Source organism: Eretmochelys imbricata, chromosome 2, assembly GCF_965152235.1.
Source record: "Eretmochelys imbricata isolate rEreImb1 chromosome 2, rEreImb1.hap1, whole genome shotgun sequence".
NCBI classification, from domain to species: Eukaryota; Metazoa; Chordata; order Testudines; family Cheloniidae; genus Eretmochelys; species Eretmochelys imbricata.
Window position 1 is genome coordinate 175,625,246 of NC_135573.1, and position 25,819 is coordinate 175,651,064.

The 25,819-nt window shown below is 41.6% G+C and overlaps 1 protein-coding gene across 1 annotated transcript in view; it reads right to left on the minus strand.

The window, feature by feature from the left end:
• HECW1 (HECT, C2 and WW domain containing E3 ubiquitin protein ligase 1) overlaps positions 1-25,819 on the minus strand; it is a 242,514-nt gene that overhangs the window by 77,999 nt on the left and 138,696 nt on the right. Inside the window, exons 8-12 of the mRNA XM_077809221.1 lie at positions 23,280-24,623; positions 19,524-19,625; positions 14,208-14,358; positions 7,107-7,237; positions 2,719-2,840 (exon numbers count right to left, since the gene is read on the minus strand). Coding sequence (XP_077665347.1) covers positions 2,719-2,840; positions 7,107-7,237; positions 14,208-14,358; positions 19,524-19,625; positions 23,280-24,623 — 1,850 coding nt within the window. The remainder of the gene's footprint in view (positions 1-2,718; positions 2,841-7,106; positions 7,238-14,207; positions 14,359-19,523; positions 19,626-23,279; positions 24,624-25,819) is intronic.

Genomic DNA, 25,819 nt, shown 5'->3' on the forward strand with positions numbered 1-25,819 from the left:
GATGTAAACAAGGGAAGAATCTGACCCAGTAACTTTGAATTTCTTTCCTTCTGTGCATTTAAATGCATTTTTAACTATTATTTTTATTATTTAATATTTATATTACAGCAGCGTCCAGAGGCCCAAAACAGGGTAGGAGCTCTGGTCACCCGCTCCAGCCCTAACAGGGTTAAAACAGCCCGGGGGACAGGGCTGTCCCGGGGAAGCCAAAGGCTAGGCTGATGGGGGCTGGGGCCACGCCCCAACCAGGCCACACCTGGCCTTATAAAAGGCTGTGAGCCAGGCACTCAGGCAGTCTCTCTCTAGCTGTGGAGAGATGGGCCTAGCTGTGTGGGAGCTCACTAGGGTACCTAGAGTGAAGCAGGGCTGGGGAAAGGCCAGAGGAGCTGGGGAGCTCCAGGCTGGAAAAACCCCAGCCTGCAGGCCTTGCTGAAGGCCTAAAGTAGGTACTGGGATTGCAGAGGGGCAGCCCAACGTTAGGCAAAGGCAGCAGGTCCAAAGCCTCCCTGCCAATGATGAGTGGTACAGACTGCAGTCTGTCCCAGTGTGTGGGGGCTAGATGAGGACTGGCAGTAGCCGCTGAGGCAAGGTGGGGATAGAAGAGAGGATTCCCGGGGAGGGGAGCCCCAGACTGTGGGGGAGACTGCAGGGGGAGAACCCTGATGTAGAGGAGCACCGGGGTCCAGGAGGTACACGGGGGCCTGCAAGCAAGCGGGACACCAGCCTGCAGAAGGCGCACCAGGATGACCAGCGGGAAGCGCTTGCACTAGTGAGTCCACCCTGCTACAAGCTCCATTGCATTAAGTGCTGTGCAAACATAGAGGTAGATATGGTCTCTGCCCTGAAGATGTTATAACCTAAGAAAGTTTTCTGAATGCAAATATCTGAGATCCTAGCATACTGCACAGCAGATGTTATATCATGATGTGCTACAACTGACCATTTCAGTATCACTTAGCAGCACTAGGGAAACCCAGAATTTCACATAGTTTTATCCCTCTAGGGACATAAAATATGTGTTAAACAAGAGTGTTTCCATTTTAGTTTTAATTGCTGGATAATATTTTCCAACTCAAATTTCACTGGCATAATTAACACTTCTAAATTTTAATTGGAGTTTGTGGTTAAAATGTTTTAATGGCTTTAAGCCTAAAGTTATGTAGTACACTATTTTTACACAAATGGAATTTGTATGACTGCGTTGATAGGCTATTCTGGCTCCAATATCAAAGACAGGTTTGTAAACGAAGTGTAGGCATTCCTTGGTCTTAGTCACTTTTGTGACAAAGTTGGGACTCAGCATCTTGTGAGTTGTCCCTTGTACCAACTAAGACTTGTTTCAAGATAGCTTATAAAATCTTTCAGTTCCTTTTGAGAGAAGACCCATTAGCATTAGTAACGGATTAACCTCAAAAGGTTCAGAAGGGATGTTATGATGTTTATCTTACCAAATATTATCCAAATCTCTAGAGAACAGCTTCTCCCAGGGAGATTTTGCAGACTTCCTGCTCCTAGTTGGCCTGAAATTAAACCTTTTTCACTGCATGTCAGTTTTCATTCCCAGTTGCAAGCAGGAAGTGAAGTCCCATTCTAACAATGGGAAAGAGAAATTATCTATGCTTTTCTGAACCTTTGAGAAGTCTGGTTTGGGTTAGAGGTAGGTTCAGTTCAGTTCTTATTTTATACAATAGAGCTGCATCATCCCTAGTCTGTAATTGCTCACTGAGTGCTAGATTGTGCCCAGCTGCTTGAGTGTAAAAATTGCAGAGGACGCAAGAAGCCTTCCAGCTTCCGTGCAAGGCCATAAGAAGAGGGATCCAATAGAGGTTTCTGGACACCTTAAGCAGAAGGATGCAAAATGGGTGGGGAGGAGGCAGGGCTATGACCCCAGTTCCCTCTGCACCAGGCAGTAGAACTGGCCAGATGCATGGGGAGTACGCTGCACCTTCTGAGAGGGAACAATTAGTGGGGGCAGGCCTGTGAGGTGCCAGGGAATTCCTCTCTGAGGCAGAATCCCATCAAGAGTTCCCTAGGGGGTAGTGTGAGCATGCTACATCCAACCTGGTCTCGTTCCCATAAAGGACAATTGAGTTCTGAGTCAGGGAATTAAGGATTCACTGGGTATGTCTACAATCCAATGTAACCCCAGGGTTAGTAGAACTCCAGTTAGCAGACCTTGGGCTTGAGTGTCTACACTCATTTATAACCCTAGGTTAGGAATTGTTGAACCCTGGGTCCCAACATGGGGTTCCAGGATTTTCACTGCATTATGTGGGTCTGAGTCCAACCACACATACTCCATACCTCCTAGCACTCTCTGAAAGTGTGGCCACTCTGTCCCTTTGTTCATGGTGCAGTGTAGGAAAACTTGACTGTTCAGCAAACTTGACTGTCAAGAGGACAAAGAAAGCTGGCCTATGGAATTGTGGAATACTTTTGGTGGAGAATGAGTCCAGTGTGGCTGTGTCTACACTGCAAAGCAATAGGGCTTGAATCCTGGGTCCTGGCTCGACTCAGGCTTAACCCTCCACCACCTTGGGCCCTGGGTTAGCGCGATTTGTATGTGAATGGAAAAGGGGTTAGGCTGAAGCCTGAGTTTGAACCCTGGGCTTACATTGCAGTGTAGTAATACCCACTGTGCACTCTTAAAAGAGGTCCAGAGCTCTTCCTTTTGACGCAGAAGGCAGGAGTGAGAGACGGTGAGATATTGGTGCTTACATAGTTTGCGTGCAGCACAGTGAAGAATTCGGGGTTTGTGATGAACTTTACAGCTGGAGACTGTAGCAGCAAGGTGATTTTTTGAGAATTCACTGGAGAAAGGGACCCTTCTCTCCTAATTTCTGAAAATAAAAGCAAAACAATTGACTAGTACACATAACAGGAAATACAACACAAATAGTGTCATTCTTATTTCCTCTGCCAGTACCAGCAAAGCCCACTCCACCATATTGCTCGACTTCTTTTTAATCTTAAAGTGAGGCTGTGGTCATCCAAGTGACTATGTAAAAATGACACCCACTCTTTTTTGCATCTTTTAGTCATATCTACTCACATGAATGACAAAATTTTCCCCTGAGGTTAGCACTGCAGGACAAATACAGCTACAGGAATGAGAGCTGGATGACTTTCTACATTGTATGTTCCAAATTCTGGGCCACATCCTTAGCTGGTATAAACTGGCATAGCTCCATTTACTTCAATAAATCAATGTCGCCCCACTAGCTTACACCAGCTGAAGATCTGGTCCAATATTGTCAGCTAAGTTCTGACTGTGGAACCTTTCTTACTGTTAATGAATTTAGAGTCGGAAGAACACACATGAGGTTTTGGGCTCTAGGCTCAGTTTGCAGCGCTGATGCTTTTAAACTAAAATCAGTTTTTGACTTACAAATCTGATGTGGAAGTCATCAAGAGAATGAATACAGAACTACATAATATAATGTTGTTAGTCACTTTTCCATCTATAATTACACCGTATCATTCTGTCCACTTAAAACTGTGAAAAAAGACTTTGTGATATAGCTCTCCTGACTTCGATGGAGTTAAACCGATTTATTTCACCTGAGGATATGACAATGCACCTTTATTTGTGGCCACTCATGCATCCCTGTAGATTTTCCTTTAAATTAAGAAGTTGGTACCAAATTCTACATTTTTTCCTCTCTCCACAGCCAAACAATATATATATAGCAAAGACACATTAAAAAGGCACATGCCACAGGTGATGGTTCTTTTTTATTTAAAAAAAAAAAGGGAAAGAAAAGGCATATTAAATCAAATCCAGCCACCATTTATGTGAGTGATTCCTGGCAGCATTATTATTAATTTAATATTTTATTATGTAAGTAACCATAGTAATACTGTATATATGTAACAGTAATACTGTAAGTCTACTGTAAATATGTATCCAAGTTAATATTACAAGTAATATTAGTAGTAATGGAACACAAATCATATACCATTTTCATCTCAATTAACTATTAGAAGGAGTTCAGTTAAACTGAATCATAAAAATTGCAATACAAAGGAGTGCAAGAGTGGTTATATATCATGTGAAGTATGTTTGGTTATTACTTATAGTGATTTTAAAGGAAAAAGAAAAAGATTCAGGCTAATAATACACAAAACTAAATATTTAACAAAGCTATTTAATCTATGCTTTTTTAAAAAATATTCACTCTGAATAGGCTTTCCTCTTCCAGGAGACATAAAAGGAATTGAACCATAGGTCATGCAGGCTATTTCCTGCTAATAAAGACTAGCTAGTAATGGAATGCAAACACAGGAGAAGGAGGAAAAGAGGTGTTAGATGTAATAATAGACATAATTAAGTGGCAACTCTGCTATAGGTGTGAATTTTCAGAAGGGCTGAGTACTGACTGCCCGTGTTGCAGGCACAAGTTTAACTAAATACACACCCATTTTTTTTATGTGTACCAAGTGAAGTGCGGGCGCAAGTCTGAGTGCTTGTGTTTCTCCCCATATGACTTGTACCTGCAATCAAGCATTTAGTGACGCAAGCACTCAGCTTTGCACTTGTAGTTCAATTGCAGGTGCAAAAATGTGGATGAAAATTTTATGGGCACAAGATCTGCATGCAGACGGGAGGGATGGCCTTTTCAAATTTGGCCCATACTATCAAAATTACTGTGACCCAGGAAGCCCCTCACTGCCAACTGGAAGTGGGCACACAGTACATAACTCTCATCACACCTGACATACTCATGGCCCCAACTTGCTGTTATCATAATCTGTATCTAAAAGGTGTTGTGCAAGGTATCATATGCAAAATGGTAACATGCTGGTCATTAATATTATTGTGTTGTCTGTATGGGTGATGTATAAGGAATTATAGATGTGTGATTGCAATGTGTTCCTGAAATGTACGTGGCAGACACTGCCTAAACCCAGCCTGTTCTAGACAAAGGAATGTTGTTTCTCCAGCTTGACTGTCTCCAATGTAAATTAAGCAAGGTGTGACCAAACATAACGAAAAGGACATTTACATGAAAGGTAAACAAATCCATTAGCCGAGCAAGTCGGGGAGATAACCACTTAACAATCTCCATGGAGGATGGAAGCTGCATCTCCAGGAAACCTTTCTGCCTCTTGAAACAGAGTCAAAGAACTTTGGGAAGATATAAGCAGAAGCAATAAGCTATCACCGGATGGATGCAAGGGATCAGAGCTATTGTAATTGAGAAAGTTTACTCATGGGGGTTGAAGTCTGAAGTCACTATAGGTAAGAAATGAGCTTAGACCAAGCTTGTATGCAGGGCAGTTGTAGCCGTGTCAGTCCCAGGATAGTCAAGAGACAAGGTGGGTAAGCTAGTATCTTTTATTGTATCAGCTTCTGATGGTGAGAGAGACAAGCTTTTGAGAGCTCTGTGTGGCTCAAAAGCTTGTCTCTCTCACCATCAGAAATTGGTCCAATAAGAGATATTACCTCCCCCACCTTGTCTAGACCAAGACTGCAAATTGCTAGAATTAAGTTTTAGTCATGAGAAGGCATGTTTTGTTTGTAATCTTTCCTCTCTTTCATTCTTACTTGAGATCATTTAAATCTATCTTCTTTGTTAATAAACTTATTCTTATCTTATTACAGAACCATATCAGTGCAGTGCATTAATATGAAGTATGGGTCCTCAGCCAAACTAACAAGCTGATGAGCGCGCTGTCTGTTTGAAGGCAGCAAATGCAATAACTTCTGTGAAGGTCCAGTGAGAGGAACTGGACACTGCAGGGGAGATGGTTTTAAATTTGAGGAGACGAGGGACTGTTGATGACACCCTGCAAGGAGTAACCATGCTGGTGGGAGCCAGGGTAAGATAATTGTGCTGTGAGCAGACTGCTTGTGTCGCGGCGTGAGTCAAACCTACACAGATGCCCCCAAGGTTACAGGTCGGCAGTAACACAACCCTGGCTGATCTGGATGAACCCCTGTCATAAATATAAAGGGAAGGGTAAACACCTTTAAAATCCCTCCTGGCCAGTGGAAAAAACCCTTTCACCTGTAAAGGGTTAAGAAGCTAGGATAACCTCGCTGGCACCGGACCAAAATGACCAATGAGAAGACAAGATACTTTCAAAAGCTGGAGGGAGGGAGAAACAAAGTCTCTCGCTCTCTGTCTGTGTGTGTGATGCATTTGCTGGGAACAGAAAGTAATGGAGTCTTAGAACTTAGTTAGTAATCTAGCTAGATATGCGTTAGATTCTGTTGGTTTAAATGGCTGAGAAAATAAGCTGTGCTGAATGGAATGGATATTCCTGTTTTTGTGTCTTTTTATAACTTAAGGTTTTGCCTAGAGGGATTCTCTATGTTTTGAATCTGATTACCCTGTAAGGTATTTACCATCCTGATTTTACAGAGGTGATTCTTTCACTTTTTCTTCTATTAAAATTCTTCTTTTAAGAACCTGATTGCTTTTTTCATTGTTCTTAAGATCCAAGGGTTTGGGTCTGTGTTCACCTATGTAAATTGGTGAGGATTTTTATCAAGCCTTCCCCAGGAAAGGGGGTGTTGGGTTTGGGGAGGATTTTGGGGGGAAAGACTTTCCAAGCGGGCTCTTTCCCAGTTATATATCTGTTAGACGCTTGGTGGTGACAGCAATAAAGTCCAAGAGAAAAAGGAAAATAGTTTATACCTGGGGGAAGTTTTAACCTAAGATGGTAAAAATAAGCTTAGGAGGTTTTCATGCCTGTCCCCACATCTGTACCCTAGAGTTCAGTGTGGGGAAGGAACTTGACAACCCCCATTGTGTCACAATCATACTATCACCAAAATGAAACAGTGTAGCTACTGTAACTGCAAGCTTGAGAAAATAGGCACTTTCTCCATTTGCCTGTATAATATGTGAACATTCAAACCCAATCTATTGTAAAAACACTTTGTCTAAGTAAGGACTCATTAAAAGAGCCCCATAACACTTGCTTATTTCCTTCTCAGGGTCTATTCATGCTCTATACTCTTTCCTTTCACTTAGCCATTTCTGCTGTAAAGTACTGAAGCCTGAGTCTTCATCAGGGCACTGTTGTGTGTCCCTCTTGTTTCCCAGAATGGAATGCCATCTAGTGCCACATACTGGTAATAGCTTCCTCTCCCATACCTGAGTTTGGCTGGGAACAGTCTGCCTCAGAGTCACTTCCTCCTCCAATGGAGAGCCTCTCGACTCTGTTGTTCACAATAGCATCATCCTCTGGCCTCTCTGTTGCAATAGTCCGCTGAATATTTTGATACCTGCATATTTTGTGCGAAAGAAAAAAGGTAATTTAGCTATACGTTTTAGTGGAATAATGGTACAAAGCATTTTGCTGCTCACAAAAATGCCTTTCTATCTCTTTCTTAATGAGTTGGAAAAATCAATACTTTTGAACAATTAAAATATTGCTAAAATCTGCATGTACTTTTAAAGCACCAATGAGCCTGAGTCTTCCCTGTCTTGCACCTGTGTAAATCACCCACATTCCACAGGGATCAGTAACTATACAAGGTGAAAGGCAGGGAAGAATCAAGTCCCAATTTGTCATAGGTTAACATAATGAATCACACAGGGCCTGATCCTCTGAGGTGCTGAGTGTCCTCAACTCCCAACAATTGCAATGGCAGTATGCTCAATGTGTTCAACACTTCACAGCCTTGGCTCCATAACCATTCTTCTTCTTTTTTTACTAATCATTATTATTAGTCATGTTTGTTGTGGTAGTGCATAGGGACCAGCCGAGAACAGGCTCATTGTGCTAGGCACTGTACAAACCCAGAATAATGCACAATCTCTGCCCCGAAGAGCTGACAATCAATTAGATAAAACAGACACAGGGAAGAGGAAAGTGGTGTAACACACTAGTAGAGTGAACAACATAAGGGCAGGACATGTCCTGTTAGTTCCATGCTTTTTTTTCGTGTGTGTATGGATTGAATTTGGTGATGATAAGATGAAGGGAAAGGGTTGGAGGGGACAGAGCAGTGTTTAATTTGTGCCAGGGTTTGCCAGGACTGAGCCCTGGCACCTCTGGGCTTGGCAGTTCATAGCCCTCTGGGCTTGCTGCATCAGTTATGAATGTAAAAAAATTGCTTGAGCCCTGGCATCTTTCTTTACAAATTAAGCACTGGGACAGAGCCGGTGAGAACAAGGAGGGAAACAAGGAGGACGATAGAAGAGGCAGGTGTGGACTGAAGCTTTTAAAACCTTTTTCTCTGTTATGGCAATTTCATGTTTGACTTCAGTGAGACTACTCTTGGGCTTAAAGTTAAGCAGGTGCTTAAATACTTTGCTGGATCAGGGCCAGAGAGTTAATGACATTGCAGGTTTGAGTCCCATAAAGGATGTTCTCTTTTATGTGTTTATGTTTAAAATATGCAGTATACAGTACTAATTCTATATATTATAAAACAGAGATAAATAATGTGGGAAGTCAATCCTGCTGTAGCCATACTGGTGACTCATTCATTGAACATTTGATAGACTAGGGGTGAGAGAACCTCCATAGCTTCTAACCTTTATGTTCATGACCAGGCCCCAGCCTGGGATTCTGATAATGTATGTCAAGAATGTGACAAATTTTAAATTATTTAATGAGAAATATTTTTAAAAATAATAGATATCTATCTTAATAATTTTAACTAGCTTCTGCCGCACTCTGATATTTTTAAACACTTTTTGTTGTCTCATTTCATTAGCTCTCAGCATTCATAATGGGCCAGATCCCCACCTGGCATAAATCCATGTAGCTTCATTGATTCTATCTGATCTTTGGCCCAAGGTTCTTTGTCTCTCTTTTTTTCCTAGTTTCTGTTCTTCTTTCTTTCATCTGTATGACTCCAGACTTATGAAGAGTATCCCTCCATTTTTCTCTTTTTTTTTTCTGTTTGTTTTTTTTAAATATGCATTTATGCCAAGTTAGATTTTTTGGCCTGAACTCAAGGGGTTAATGTCTTCAAAGTGCCATGACATCTCTGAAGACAAGTAGTCTGGACCTTGGTTTTACATCCCATTCAAAAGACAGCATCTCCAACAGCATATTAACTCTCAACAAGTTACTCGAGTTTAGGCTAAATTATGGAAAATGGGTGAAAATTTAATGGATTTATACTTGACTAACACAGTAGTTTTCATTTCCCTCAGTATTCCAAGTTTTCCTTTAATGTAGCTTTTAATAGCTCAATAAATAACATTTAGAATTGGTTAAAAAAGTAAGAGAATTGGGGATTTTTGTTTTTAGATAAACATATACCTTATAAGCAAATTATTATAGTAGATTTCACAATTACATTAATTTACCTCTACTTTTCCCCTCCTACTTTATAAGAAGCTTTTAAAATTTTTATTCACTTGACTGTAGGCTAATTGAGTAAACTTTCCACTCCAATACTGTAGGAGTTTTACAACACCCTTATGCAACAGTAGAGAAGAAAAAAGTAGTTAATATAGTCAAAAGTTTTATATATATGGTAACTGTAGCTTCAATTTAATTAGATGTTAGAAAATCCCCTGCTGGCAAACTTTACACAGTAATGCTAGCTGTATGCCAAAAACAGGCTTTTTTTTGAGGGTCTAGATATTGTAAAATTGTCTTATATAAATACCAGAAAATGCCCATGTAATTGTGTTTAAAAAAAAACAAAACAACAACTTTGAAAGGGCACCAGTTATGGGAATGCATTTGAAAATCGGTCCCTTTTCAAAGTGATTTGTCAAAGAAAGAGTGGTTTAGAAAAACCACAATAGAGGCTGTTTTTACTGTACTATTATCTAGTGTGTAATTTATTATTATTATTCATGTAAAGACAAGTCTAGTTACACAAATGCTGCACAGTTTAACCAGATCACAGTGGACTGTTAACCATGCCATGTAATTTGAACAGCGGTGGCTGTTAACTGCTTCAGTAACTGGAGGAAAGGCAAGAAGTGCTGTAGTAAAGGAGGAAGACTCTTCTAATAAAGAAATATAGGGGTGTTTGTCTAGATCTTGTCCAGACTTTAGGTCCCAATCCTGCAAAATGTCCAATAAAGTCATTGGGAATCTCTGAGTACCCAGAGAATGAAGGATTAGGCCCTTGGAACAGAATACTCACAGGCATTCCTTTTAAAAACTAGATTTCCAATACTTTGTGGTTTTGGCAGGGCTGAAAATAGCAAGCTTTCCTAGTGATATTTGGTATTTCCACTCCTTCTCCAAGATGAATCTAGGAAGTGGGAAGGTGAACAGATTTGTGTGGAAAGAAAGCAGACTGAGCTTTTTTTCAAACCTCAAAAGGTTTGGGGTTCCATTTTGTTTGAGTTTCGGGCTAAAGTTCAGGCTGACTTTAATTCTATCATCCAGGCTCTTTGTATACAGTTACTTCACCGCGAAAGGATTTTCAAGCAGAGTTACCAAAAACTGTTCCAGGCAATGAGGTTTGACCTACAATAACAAAACTTTTTTTAAATGGTTGTTGAAAATAATATTCAAGCCTAAGTAGTGGTTTTCAACAACAGCTTAAGAAAAGGTTTTTCTCACAAGCTGGTAATCCAAGTTACCTGAATTTTTTGAATGAGCTAATCTTGAAACCTGTTTCAGGACAGAGATAATTTCTCTATTTCACCCAGCCATAAAATATAAAAATTGCTTCCCACTTCTGAAATACACAGATTGGTGAAGTTTGTTGCAATGGCCAATTTGTATCCCTTTTGCTGGAATTTTTGGAAATATCCATGGCTACACATATACAAACATTGTCATGACAAGAGAAGCCTCCTAAAGACTTGGCGGTCTATTCAGCATTTTTACTTAATGGAGCTCTTTTACAGCAGAGATTAAAGAATTACCAGATGGCTTTTTTGTGCTAAGAAACCATGGGATTCCACAATTACTCAGTTGTAATGTGCTTAGTCTCCACTGGGAATCAAGTGAGGAGAAATATGCTACTAATGAAAATCCCCTCCACTTCTCACTATATATCCTAAATGCTAAAAATACCCATATACAGATGAGCAGCAAAGGTATTATTGGCTTAATTGCAGTGTATGAAATCATTAATGATCAAATCCTAATCCAAACATGGGTGGCAAGAAAGGAACCAAACTATACGAAAACATGGAAAACTAAAATGTAAACCAAGGATGTCACTTCAGTGGTTCTCAACCCGGGGAACATGTACCTCTTGGGTATGCAGAGGTCTCCCAAGGGGTACATCAATTCATCTAGATATTTGCCTCGTTTTACAACAGGCTACTTAAAAGGCACTAGCAAAGTCAGTACAAAGTACAATTTCATACAATGAAATGTTTATACTGCTCTACATACTATACACTGAAATGTAAGTACTATATTTATATTCCAATTGTTTTATTTTATAATTATACGGTAAAAAATGAGAAAGTAAGCAATTGTTCAGTAATGGTGTGCTGTGACACTTTTGTATTTTTATGTCTGGTTTTGTAAGCAAGTAGTTTTAAAGTGAGGTGTAACTTGGGGGTACACAAGACAAATCAGACTCCTGAAAGGGGTACAGTAGTCTGGAAAGGTTGAGAGCCACTGACTTAGGCTATGTCTAAACTAGCACTTATATTGGCAAAACTTTTGCTGCTCAGGGGTGTGAAAAAACATAAGTTTTGCCAGCATAAGCATTCGCGTGCACGGCGCTATGTCGGCGGAAGACGGTCTCCCGCCACCACAGCTACCGCCACTCATTGAGCTGGTTTTATGATGTCGACAGGAGAGCTCTCTCCCATCAACATAACAGTTACACAAGTGCTCTTACAGCGGCACAGCTGTAAGTGTAGATATGGCCTAAGGGTATTGCCAATTAATCTGAGCTAGCTAACACAATTGTCATTTCTAGTTTAGACACTCACCAACGTTTGTTCTGGTTGTTTGTGGCTCACCCAAGAGAGTTGAACCTCATGGAACAAATGGTGACTGTCTACAATAAATTTATGATAGTATTCATTAGCTCAGCTTAATTGGTAATCAATTAACTCAAGTTACAGCACAACAAAAAACGATAATTTACACAGGCCCTTAATGGCTACGGACATCTATCCAATTCACTGCAAGGGGTTTCCAGAAATAACTGTCTTTTTTCTTTAATATGGTAGCTTGGCGCCTTCTGAGGAAAATTATAATTAAAACAAACTATTGCAAGTTCTTACCACTATAAACAAAACTACATATGCTAGTCAAATGCCCACTCTGTGCCCTGCATGATAGGTTTGGAGAGAAGAGGAGGACAATTCCTCATGGACCTGTTTGTGGTTATGATCTGTTTTGCACAACAGACATTTTCAGAAAGCTAGTTAGCCCTTAGAAAAACTCCCTGACGGCTGTCATCTGCAACCATTTTCTCCCTACAAAGGATCTGAGTAACTCCCATATTATTTTCCTGCCATGGAAAGAAGGACCATTGAAGCTCCCTCTGTCTCCTAGCTTGGCACTCTGATGATCCCCAAATGATGTTTTTAAAGTACTAGAAAAACCCAAACCAACCTTCATGCCATTTTAAAGCCTATAATCAGAGGATAACAATTTCAGTCTTGCTTATTTAAATAAGAAACTATATCATTACAGTAAGCAGGGGCAGAGGATGAGAAAATGTTTTCTGAGGTAATAGTGGAAGTTTATTGCCCAGCTATTTATTTCTTTTACTCTTCTCCCCTCCATTCAATCTGAAATGCAAAGAAACAAAGGAAACTGTAACAAATCTGTGTGTGTAGAGTAGTAGTTGAACAGACATTGCTATCAGTGATAAAGTTCCCTCATTTGGAGGGAGACTCCCTCTCTCAGGATTCATTTTAAGGAAGTGTTTCTGGTTTCCTCCAGCTGTGCAAAGGGCTTTGAAATGTCTTTCAGTGGGATACTCCTTAGCACTCATTATTTCAAACAAATATCTCATTCATGCTGTGTCACAGCTTGTCAACCTTGCTGATGTCAACAGCTATATGTTGGTGCTTCGCAATCCATGGACCTGGCCGCACTTGGGAACCACTAGAGCTCTATAGTGGGGACATAATTCCAACTGTATGACCATCCATAACATTCAGCCTGCATCACTGGTGGAGGAAAAATTACAAAGGGAGGCTCTCAGCAACTAGAGCTGTTGCTTTCCTGACCTCATCTCTGAATAGCTCCCATAAGACTGGGGTAGGTGTATAGGTGTAGCAGCCGGAGGAGCAGAGTGGAGGTCTGGATGCTGACGCACCTCAAAGCTGTGGGGCTGAAGCCTGAACTCAAAGCCTGATTGCTTGACTTCTCTTCATATTCTCATCCAGACCATCTGTCCTCTCTGTTCTCATAGGTAACACTGAAGCTCTGAAGGATCCTGCCTTCCCACCCTCACCTGGACTGATCCTTCCCATAAGTGGTGGGAGGAAAAGTGAAGGGAAACCATTATTAGACCAACTTTTGTTGGAGGAAGGGACAAGCTTTTGCACTTCACAGAGCTCCTTTTCTTCAGGTGTGGAGAAGGAAACTAGAGTGCCCAAGCAAAATACAAGGTGGGACAGATGGTTAAGTATAAGGGGCTCACACACATTGTAGGAGACCACTTAAAATGAAGTGGGCAATTAAAACTTCAGCAGTCCTAGGAAAAAGGAGCATTAGTAGGCAGCAGGGTGTGTTACACGTTGTTGCAATGGGCCATAAAACTAGTGTCTCTGTTAACTCTGCTGGACACTAAAAAACATGGATTTATGTATTTAAGTTCCCAGGCTTGTCTTTTGAAGGTGTTGTAAAGGTTTCCTTTGAGGATGAGGACTGAGCACGTCACTCTGTGCAATGTACTATGTTCACTTTGCGTCTCTAGACTGTAATCTGTTTGGTCAGGCACTTTGCTATTTTTAAACACCACCTCCTATTGTAAAGTACCTTATGGACTTATGGCACTACATAAAATACTAATTAAAAAGTACAGTGTTTTATCATTGTAAAGCCAGCCTGAAAGTAGCACTGAAAACTGTTTCAATTTATTTTGGGCTCCCAAATTGCCAGTGCTAAAAATGTCACCTTTTTGAAAGCAAGATGCTAACCATGCACCAGCAGTAGGTTCTGACCTGCTAATTGTTATTCAACATTGTACCTTCAAATATATCTCATAGCTTATTTATGTTGAACGTTTTAGTCATTTCAGGAACATTTCAGATGCTGGTTTGGAATAACATGAGTACCATTTCTCTTAACTAGAACATTTTCGTTGTGGTGGTGGTTTGGAATTTCAGTCCAGAATTACTCACCGCCGATTGAGCTGCTCCATTTGTTGGATTGAACCAGATCTGCGTATTCCGTCTGGAGTGGCTGCTGCTGTGGGGCGCTGCCATGTTGTGGTTCGATTCACATGATCCACATAAAATACCCTTCCATGGCTGTCTATCCGAGCTTCCCAGTCTAGTATTAAAAAAGAAAGGAAAGGAGGAAGCCATCAGTTTGAGAAATTTCAGAAAGCCTAGATGCTCATGAGATACATGTGTACATTCATACACACGAACATCTGAGCTGGCAAACTGGGTCAGACCAATGGTCCATCTTGCCCAGTATCCTGTCTCGAACAGTGTCCAGTACCAGAACTGCAGGGGAGTGTACAGAACAGAGCAAGTAAGGAGTGATATACCATGTCTTCCACTCCCAGCTTATGATAGTCAGAAGTGTAGGATTGTCTGAGCACAAGGTCGCATCCCTGACCATCATGGCTAGACTAATGGCCGTTGAAGGAGGTATCCTCCGTCCCGTTCTTTTTTTGAACCCGTTTATACTTTTGGCCGCAGCAGTAAGTTCCACAGGCTTGTTGTATGTGTAGTATACATAAATATTACTTCACACAGAGCCTACAGTCACCCTGTGGAATTCATTGCCACAGGCCATCAATAATGAGTGAGACACAGTGACTACTTTTAAAAGGGACTGGATAATTCTATAACCATTAATGCCTCTTATAGTTCTGCTTCTTGAGGTGAGTAATCAAATTACATGCTTTAGAGCATAAAAATTTCCCCATGTAACTCTTACATACAGCATTGCACAACTGGCTCTGTTCATGGTGGATGGGAAAACCATAAGGAATTGGCTACTGGTAGCCAGGATGCTAGGCTTGGTGGACCAGTGATTTAATCTGGTGTGGCAAGTCCTATGTTCACTTTTTTTGTTATGTTTCAGAATAAACTTGATAGTGGGTTTTTTTTTAAGCTTTCAGAAGGATTACTCAGAGCAGTGTAAGGCCCTCTACCTAAAACTCATCACAGACTGGTTGGACATACATTTTTTATTTTTTAAATCTACCACTCTAATAAGGACCAGATAGCTGAGGAAATTGGTAACAAGATACTGAGCCTTCCACCCTCACGTCTCTTGTTAAAATTATGTCCAAGTTGACCAGAAGTGTAACCAAAAGCCCATACCCATCTGATGGCTGCTTGTTGGCTTGCATGAAATACACTGGTAGTTAAAAGTATCAAGAGCACTGGTAAAGGTGTTAGGAATAAGAGGAAATTTAAGAAGTGAATGAGCTAATCAAATTCTACATAAAAAACCTTAGAATTTTTTGAGTGAAGTTGCACAAATTTGATCTGCTAACTACACTATTGTTACACAAAGATCCATCAGCTGATGACATAGCTGTACAGTAATATATATTCCCCCTCCTGGAGCACATCTGTACCCCCAAGAGTGGTAAAGTCCACTTTTTTCCCCTCTGTGGCTCTGTGTTCCACCTTAGGACCAGGGGTTCTGGGTTCTTTGTGAACCTTCCCTCATACCCTCCAAAAGCAACAGAGAGCTGTGTTTCCTCCTACTGCATCTGGAATCCAACTCCCCGCAACCAGCTACCTTTCCCCAAACACTGTGCCTGATTAATAAGGAGATAGACGGTGCTGGCCAGAGCTAAGGTGCCATGCCTTATAATGTTATTAAAAATACCTTTGTTATCCATGTGGGTACCTGAGTGGGGGTCTGGGCAAAGGCTAACCAGCACCCAACACTCCAGATTGGAGCACCCAGATAACAATCTGAACAAAATCATGACTCTGTGTATAATCCGTAAACCCTAGGCAATGATGTGTCCTCCATTGAAACCAGCCTATAGGGACTCCTGAAGGACGTTGGTCAGTCAGGGCCTGTTGAAGAACCCTAAATTCCCAGATAACAGTTGACATCTCCTTGAGACATATCAGTTCACATTCTGTACTCTTGCTAACGCCAACCACACATACATTCACACCTCAGCAAAAACAATGTTACACAGAATGCATTAAGGTAGGTGTTACCCACAAACCAAACCAAATGTCACACTGCCTGAAGAAAGCATGTTACAATGTGTCTACAATGGTAATCCAGCCTCTGAGCAGAAAGCATCCAGTCAAACCTAGCAGCAGCTGGATGAGTCCAGTGCTTGAGGTCACAGTGGAAACATCAGGTCAGGATAAAGGAGACACAGTGAAAGTTCAAGGAGAGTGTATGAGAATATATCTGCGGAGCGTCATTGTCTTGTAGGGCACGGGTCAGAGCCTTGTGCTACAGCATCTGGCCCGAGAGAGTTGTGTGTGCTGATGTGACTATTCCTTGCCAACATATAAACAAAACTCACAGTTGGTTGATGGGCATTTATTTCCCTCCCACGCAGCATTACCATCACACAGGGGAGTAAGTAATTCAAATGGCATACAACACAGAATTTGTGGTAAGATGAATGGATGGCTGCACAGATAAATGCATAGACTGACAAATAGACAGAGGCCATGATTTTGAGCTCCGTCCCAGCCCCTTTATGTTGCTCCAATGATATAAAGGGTCCAAAAACCAACCAGATCACCACATGTGGGAATTACCCCTTAGCAGAGGGTTTCTCTGGGCAGTATAGGGCTGACATTATGGCCCTACACCTTATAACTTCAGAGTAGGGGCACACCAGGAGATGGCCTGGGATCAGGAGACGGTGAGGTCGCTGTGCTCTGCACTCCAATTATCCTGGGCTGCCAGATGGCCCTTTGGGACCACTGCAGCCCTATGTACATTACAGCAGCCTCTGAGGCTGCTCTTACTTACACCATGAGCCAAACCTGTCCCTGGCAGACCCACAACCCCGGAGGGACAAAGTCACCTTGCTACTCTTTACATCCCTGTCTGTGGTAGATCTTCTAAGTGGTGCAGCTCAGTCAAAGAAAAAGTTCTCATCAGGACTAACAGAATAAACTAAATTTTGAAGTCAAATTGTTTTGGTGCTATGATCAAGCAAGACTGACTACAAGAGGAAAACCACCTCACTTTTTGAATCTACATGTCTCCCAAAAGCCTTTAACTGATTTTCCTGAAACCTCACAAAATATTCTACCATGAGCTAAAATCTGGCATGTGATTTCAGGCACATGGATTTGGCTATGGGAATGTTAAGGTTCAGTCGATATTGTTCTTGTAATGATGGGAAATGATCTTCAACCATAACTATGGACAGATTCTGGTGTCTCCTCCTTTTAGAAGCTCTCAACATTGTTCACTGTAAACCTGATCAAAATGAATAATCTCTCTCCATGGGTGTGGTTTGGGAGGAGCATGAGGGGCATTGTCCCTCCCCCAAACTGCGTGTCTCGGGCAGGCATGGAATTTGCCCTCCGAACATGGCATGTTGGCCTGGCTGGAGCTGCCCCTGCCACGTCTCTCTCTCTCTCTCTCTCTCTCATATTTAAGAGTGATTTAGTTGTGGTAAGCAAGGGAAAAGGGTCTTTCTGCAACACTGGAAAAAGAAAAATCTTCAGATCAGTCCTCAGTTTGTACTTCTCATGGGCTTTAAAAATGTCATAGATTGTACTGGGAATTGCATGGATATTAACTGAGGAATTATTTAATTCAATTTCTTTACCAAAAATTCATGTGGCAACTGCACACTGAAGAGGGATATATTCAGGGACAAAATACTTTACATGTATTACAAGTAGGATATAGTGTAGATATCAAAATAATGGGTGCATTATTAAATAAATATTACTATCAGATGATTGTACTTTTGCTTTTGTGTAGATTAAACTCCATCATAATTGCCTTCATTAGGAGCAACTACTTACCTTTTGAGGCTGGTGTTAAAAGGGAGGTGGAATGTATTAATCAAGCCATAGGGCTGAACCTGAATGTCTCTGATCAGTGCATGGATTAGAGTAAATTTCATTTGCATGGCTGCTGTCAGTGTCCTATTAATAGGTAGTGTAGCTGGAAATTTCTCCCCTTCACAAAGTGGTGAGGTAAGATTAGGGGGAAGAGAAATATTTACTTATTACAGATGTAATTGTTCCTAATTCATCATTCACTGGTAGGCCACACAGTGCCCCTAATAAGACTTCATGGGGCTGAAGGCAATTGGATCATTCACCACTACTGTATAACTGATGCCAGCATCGAGTGGAATTTTCAGTTTAGGAAATACTAACAACTTGGTGCATAAATGATTTTTTTTAATTAAGGACACCATAGGCCAAATAGCTACATTCTTTACTCAGCCTCAGAAGAAAATAGATTTGTTTTTAAGCCTGGTTAGTTTTCAAGATGCTGAACATTTTTTCCTGTTAAATCATGTGCTAAACTCGAAAGATGATACACTATGTGTTGTAGGGCAGAGAGTGCGCTCTACTGGACAAATAACGCTAATGCAAAAAGTTAAAAGCTATGAAATCCTCCCCAGTAAAGTGCAGAAGTGCTCTTATATGGAAGCACAAAAACATTCGGATAGAGAGAGCTGTAGGTCCATACGTCAGTCACTCTGCTTCAGAGCAGAGACCCTCACATTAACTGTTAGAGGGGGCACTGCAATTGAAATGTGACATCACTAGAATGTGACCTACCTTGTCCCTGTCTTCTCCTCTTATCACTCCGATTAAGAATTGCTACCTGTCTCAATTTTTCAAAAGAGAATCCTGATTTTGAGAATGCCTGGCATTGCAAGCAAGGCTGCAAGGACAAGACAGCATCCCAAGCTGTCTTTGAAGCTGACACAGGGTATGTCTACACAGCAAAAAATTACCCATGGCAGTAAGACTCAGAGCCCAGGTCAATTGATTCAGGCTTGCAGGGTTACAGCCTGAACCCAGTTGTCTACATTACTACTTTTAGCCCCACAGCATGAGCTCCGCAAGCCCACCACACTTGACCTGGGCTCTGAGACTCTGTGTAGACATACCCATAATGTGCCACAGGGATGCAACGATTAGGCTAGAGGACAAACATTAAAGACAATAAGACTACTTTACCCTTACAATACACACAGCCTTTCATTGGAGGAGCTCAAAACACTTTTACCACCTCACAACACTCCTCTGAGACACTGAAGTGTTATTATCCCCATTGTATAGATGGGGAAACTGAGGCACAGAGCAATTGTGTGTCTTGCCCAAGATGACATGGTGACACCTACAGTAAGGACCAAATAAGGAAAATAAAAGGGCACATTAAGTGGGTTTGGATCAAGGTGGATGCAGGGGATGAGGAGATTATTTAGAGACATACTGACCTGTACACTGTTTTAGGTTAACAGGAAAGGTTGAAAAAAATAATACATTTAAAAAACTAAAGCTTACTTGGTGGAAGAGGCTCATCAATAGTTGGATAGTGATGGTGGTCAGGCCTCAGGGAAGGAAGTTGGCTGACTGGCTGAGAATTATGGAGTAAAGGACAATCACCTATGGACAAGATATTCAAGATATTCATATTCATTCAGTGTTTTGGCAAAAAGTGGTTTAAAATGCACTACTGTAAAACAAGTTACTAAAAGAACTGAAAAAAAAACCCCAACAAAAACAAACAAACAAACCAAAAAAACAGGGCAGGCAACCACCTGGTGTATTAGCTGCTATGGCTTATTCATATGTCCAGGCATGGTTTTACTAACTTACATGGCAAAGAATTATTAAAATAATGCAGAAAAGGATCCGATCTTGGGCTTGAGCACATAATAAGAAATGATGGGATAGATTCTGGACTCATTTATTCTAGATTTACACCAATGTAAGTGAGGAGAATCAGGATTGATGTCTGAGAAGTACTTCATAAATGCTACCAAGTGCAGGGGTTTGGGAGTTCCTGCAGGAACTTGGAAGGACCATACAAAAATCCCAGCTCCAACCTTGCATTCACTCCAGCTAAATGCCGAGAGCTACTTTCTTTGCTATTACAAAAGCCTCCTTTAGAGCAAATCCACAAGAGTGTATGTGAAGTGGTGTGGCAGGATTTTGCAGTCCCTGCAATGCAGAAGGCATGCATCTGCTGTACTTTTAAAGTCATGGAAACTAGAATATAAACAGTTCAAAATTCAAACTGTCAAGTTTGAGTGGAAGGTGGGGAGAGTGAGAGAAGGACCAAAAACATAGGAGAGAGGTGGGGTGAGGAGAGCAAAAGATAAGAAGACACAGGAAAGAAGGAACCTGAGATAAAGAGGGGGGAGACCTGAAGTACAGAAAGAGAAGAAGAGGCTGAGAGATACTGTAGATGAGGCAGAGGAAGATTTTTTGAACACTGTATTGTATTAAATATGTACCTATATACATACATCCAAATGAAAACTGTACATATATCCATCCTGGTGTCCTGGTGATGTGAATAAATTACTCAGCATTTGTGACGTCACTAGAATCCTTTCAGGAACTACAACCTTATTGTGTGGAGGACACATTATTCCTTATGTTAGAACTGAATGTGAGCACTTGGAACCCATACTTTTGCACTTCATGGGTACTAGAATTCAGAGAATATTTGCTCCAGTCCTTTCTTAAAATCTTTGTAGCTCATGAAAGCTTATGCTCAAATAAATTGGTTAGTCTCTAAGGTGCCACAAGTACTCCTTTTCTTTTTGAGAATTATATACTGTTTCCCACTGCTGGTCACTTTTTCAAGCTGCGTGACAATAGTTTTCCTACTGAAACCTTCAACTCCAGAAAGCATAAATAATTTACCACGGGTATAAAACAGATACAGTTAAAATCCAAGGTAAGCTTAGAAACAAAGCGGTCTTTAATGCTTGTGATATTGCCAGAAAATTATACCACTGTATTTAAAAAAAGAAAAACAGGACAGAACCATACAAATAATGTTGATTGGTTTAGCCACCTTTCATGTCTAAATCTTACCACTCTATAAAAACGAGCTATATCTTGCCATCTAAGTATAAATTAAAAAAAGTTATCTGAAATATATTCCCCCTTAAACTGCCAATATGTAGAATATAAATGTTACATGGAAAGGCAGAAGGGAATTTTATATGTGAATTTAATACACTTTTTTTTGTAAAAAAAAAAAAACAAAAAAACTTGCACCATTCACTAATGAAAAAAATTACCTGGACAAAATGTAGGTAAAGTTACACACGCACCTGGGTGCTCTGATGATATCACACCCCTCTGAAATGTCTTCATTAAAGCCTCTAATAAGTGTATAGATACATCTCACAGTTACATGTCCCCCCTCTTTGAATACAAAGTAGAATTATTTTAAATTACTATGCAGTGCTGCAAACACATCTGTAATAATGGTTAAATTTTCCTGTTGCTACAGTTGTCACCAATTGCCAGATTACCAATCTGCATTTCTTTACTTACCTCACCATAATTGACTCCCCCTAGTCAAGTTAGTTACGTCAAGCCAGCTGAAGCATGGGGTGTCAGTCACCTGGAGCAGATGAAGGCGACCATATCTACTGTACTTTTAATAACCACCAAATAAATTAAACAATGTGATCAACTATTGAAACATCTCACACAATATTAGAAGAACATGGTGAACTAACCAGTAATGCTGTCCTTCTCTTGTATTCTCTCTCTACTAGCAAAAGTAAAGCCACAGTGAACATTCTACAGTGCCCTTTAAATATACTCAAGGGACATCTCCAGAAATCTGAAGCTTAATATCAGAGTACTGCTGAATCCATTTTTATGAGGGCACAAACTCTGTTCTCTTTCTCTGTATGTACACACACCACAAAACAAATAAAAAAGCCACACGTGCACCCTTCTGCACACACACACACACGAATACTGTCTATACCAAAAGAGCCTCATGTACAGTGAAGAGTGCCCATGTTACTGAGTGTTTCTCTCATCTCTGTTGCTGTGTAGTTCTGGGAATTTTGATTCTTTGGACTAGATCCTGCACTACAGAGCAAATAATTAAGGGTATGCAGTACATAAATGTTTGGAAGGAGGCCCAAAACTGGCATATCCAGGACCGTGCCAGGGTAGGGAGATCCTCTGGTGGCACAGTGACTCATGCACCGCTGCTATTTCTGTTGGAGTAGGGGATGTGGCTGGGGGAAGGATGGTATGGCTGGGGCCGGTGATCCCTCGTGCAGCCATGGTGAGCAGCTAGTGTAACTCAGGCTGGAGGAACATTCTAGCACAAGATTGGGGGACCCAAGGACTACCTTTACAACCCCTCTTTTCCCCTTTCCTGCACACTCTGTGGCTGTAGCCAAGCATCTGAACCTGTACTTCTTCAGTCTCAAAAAATCAGTACACAAGCTGAAGAAAAGACAAGTGATTGAACTCACTGGAGTAAACTGAGTGACGCCAGGGAGGAACTGAACACAAGGAATTGAAGTGTCCAAGAATAAAAAGAACTAAACAACTATGATGACAGCATAAACAGACAACAATATATCTCTATATGCAGTATACCTACAGAGACATGTGGTGATAGGAACTGTATTTGATAGTTATGCATCCAAGGAAATACGATCTGTCGCAAGTGAAATCTGAGGTTGATTTGGGTGAATGTAGGGGGACAAGGTTAGTAAATTGGGTTTATAACAGAAAGTGGACTCAACCTAAACTAGAAAATACTAGGACTTCTCCATAATATACTCTCTGTGTGTATGGATTGTATATATATTACATACACACACATATTGGGCCAGATCCTCAGTTGCTGTAAATCAGTTGATTTACACCAGTTCAGGATCTGCCCCTTCATAAACACACACAGATCTTCTTGTCACTTGTAAGAAACACGGTAGCACACAAGATATGTAACACTGAAAAATGCCTTGGAAGAAGGGTCAGACTGGTAGAACTGGTGATCCTAATTTTGACCTGATGTGTAAGATGCTTGATTTATTATTATACTATTTAACAGAAACTGACGATAGAAATGCTGATCTCTGATTTGTTTTTTTCAGCACAGCCTCAATTATCCAACCCTCCCAATACCTAATACAGGTCACGTCTCCCATATATTTATTAATAATACTGAGAATTCCTTTTTTATCTGCAACTTCGATTATCTAATGCCTCTGCTGACATCCAGATAATCAAGGTTGTTCTGCATATTGAATCTCAGAATCTAACCTTCTCTTCTGTTGCTCGGACCTGCTACTGGGGACTCTAGAGTTTCTGTTGCTCTTTGTGGATTCCCACCATGAGCTACGAGTTCATCTGGCCACTGGGCGGAGACATCCACTTGCTCCCTGTCCAGTTCAGGGCTTTGCACTGAATCTGGCACTGACTCAAAGGCACTGTTTTCCTCTTCCTCATCATCCTGTGAGGAAAAGACCGTGCTCTCAGAAATCTTTGCACTGTCAACAGAGGAGAAACGGGTATGGCTGGAAAAGCGATTGTTACTGTCGTAACAGGACGGGCTGTAGCAGGACGTGCTGTAGCAAGACGTACTGTAGCAGGACGTACTGTAGCAGGACGTGCTGTAGCAAGAGGTGTCGCACTCATTGTCCCCATACGGTCTGGAACTTGATTCACTCTCGCTTCCAGTCATGGGATGTTCCCCATCCAACAGCTGCTCATTTAAGTCTGAAAGGTGCTCAATCGAGGTGCTGCGGGGCACAGTCCCCCGGCTGAAATACTCATCAGTTCCACTTTCAGGAGGAGGATCTGCCGCTAGCGTCTCAGACTCGCTAACCACATCCTTCTCTGACGCTTCCTTGACTGTCGACTCTTCGTCATTCTCGCCGCCTCCCTGCTCCTCCTCTCCATCACTACTCATCTGTGCTGAAGGCAGGCTGTGAAGCAGATTGTGGATCCGTATGTAGTGTGTGCGAGGGGTCTCAGGCTCACCACATGCTGATGCGATCACCGTCTCCAGTTCAGACACAGGCAGGGAGCAGGGCCTGTTTTTCCTCTTCCCTGTTGTTCTTAGCTGCAGCTTATTGTCTTCCTCCTCCTGGGCTGAAGCCCCTTCCTCATCCTGAATTTTCTCTACGTCCTTGACAGTCTGTATGTCTGCACTCACCTCATCAATATCTAGTGCTTCTATGCTGGTAAAGAAGTCGTCGTGTCCCTGAGTAACAGAATTGACTTTATTATTTTCCCTAACTTCAGTCTCCAGAGGAGGTGTGCAAGCCAGCAGAGCCAGTTGCTCAGAGAGGTCCATAGCGCTCAGGGAAGGCAGCACTTCCCCTGGGATGGATTCCAAGGACTCAATAGCATCTGCTGGCCCTGCATCAACCTCCCTATTTCCTGCTCGCTCTTCATTTAAGCTGTTCTGGTTGACTTCCCCAGGGCTATCAACATTGACACCATTCACATTGCATCCATTTAGCTGCTCTGGAGCTGTACTTTCTGAGGTCACTGTGTCGGTGCAGGGAGGCTCACCAAGGATTTCCTCTGCAGCACTGTTCACAGGGCTTTCCTGCAGTTCAGCTGACTCAGGATCTGCACTAATGGAGACTTCTTCATCATCTGCGTGCAACAAGAAAAGAAATTATTCCACTGCCACAATGATAGATACCCACCTCCACAACATACCTTTCAAGATCCATGGGTCCTACAAGTGCCTATCACAACATGCGGTGTATTTCATCCGGTGCACTAAATGCCCCAGTAACAACTATGTGGGTAAAACCAGAAAATCACCACACTCTCAAATAAACTCACACAGGAAAACGATAAAAAGACAAAAACACCATATTCACCCATGGGTGAACACTTTTCACAAAACAATCACTTCATATCTGACATCTCAGTCCTCATCCTCATAGGGAACCTGCACACACTTTCAAAAGACAAGCCTGGGAGCTTAAATTCATAATGCTGCTAGACACTAAAAATCATGGACTGAATAAAGAGATGGGATTTATGGTTTATTACATCTCTCTGTGGCCCACTATCCCCCCTTTTTTGTCCTATGACTGCAGAGGTGTTAACTGGCCACTTCACCTTGAATGGTCTCTTACAATATGTGTTAACTACTTATGCTAAACAGTCTGTTCCACCGGGTATTTAGCTGTGACACTCTGAGTACCTTTACCAGACCCAGAGAAGAGCTCTGTGTAAGCTTGAAAGTGTGTCTCTCTCACCTACAGAAGTTGGTCCAATAAAAGATATTACCTCACTCACCTTGTCCTCTAACAAGAGGCATTTACTGAATCAGGGGCATAGGTTGTGGGAGCACAAGCATCCACAGAAATCCAAGAAAATTAAAACCATACATTATCGTGTTATACAGATAGGTGATTAAACAGATTCTGAGACGTCTTGATTTTTCACTAGGAAATATCTGAACAATGTGTGTAACAATTGGCGGCCTAATCCCGGTAGTGTGTACACTGCTCTCCCTGCTGCAACCTGTGCCAGGACTCCTCCTTCCTGGGAATCCCCATCCAGGACACATTCTTATAGAAAGGGTTCAACCATTGCTCCCAGCCCCCCACATCCCATTACTGCTACTCCAACCCACACCTAATACTTCTCCAAAGAGGGGAACTGAACCCCATTTCCACTTCCACCCTACCCTACTGGGAGGAAGAAATTCCCCTCCCCAACACACACATCTTCTGACATGACTCTTGCCCACCCCACCTCCTCCCAGGGGTTACTCCCTACCTGACATAAAACCTGAGGCTCCTAGTTGCAACCAACGTGCTTTCACCACTACT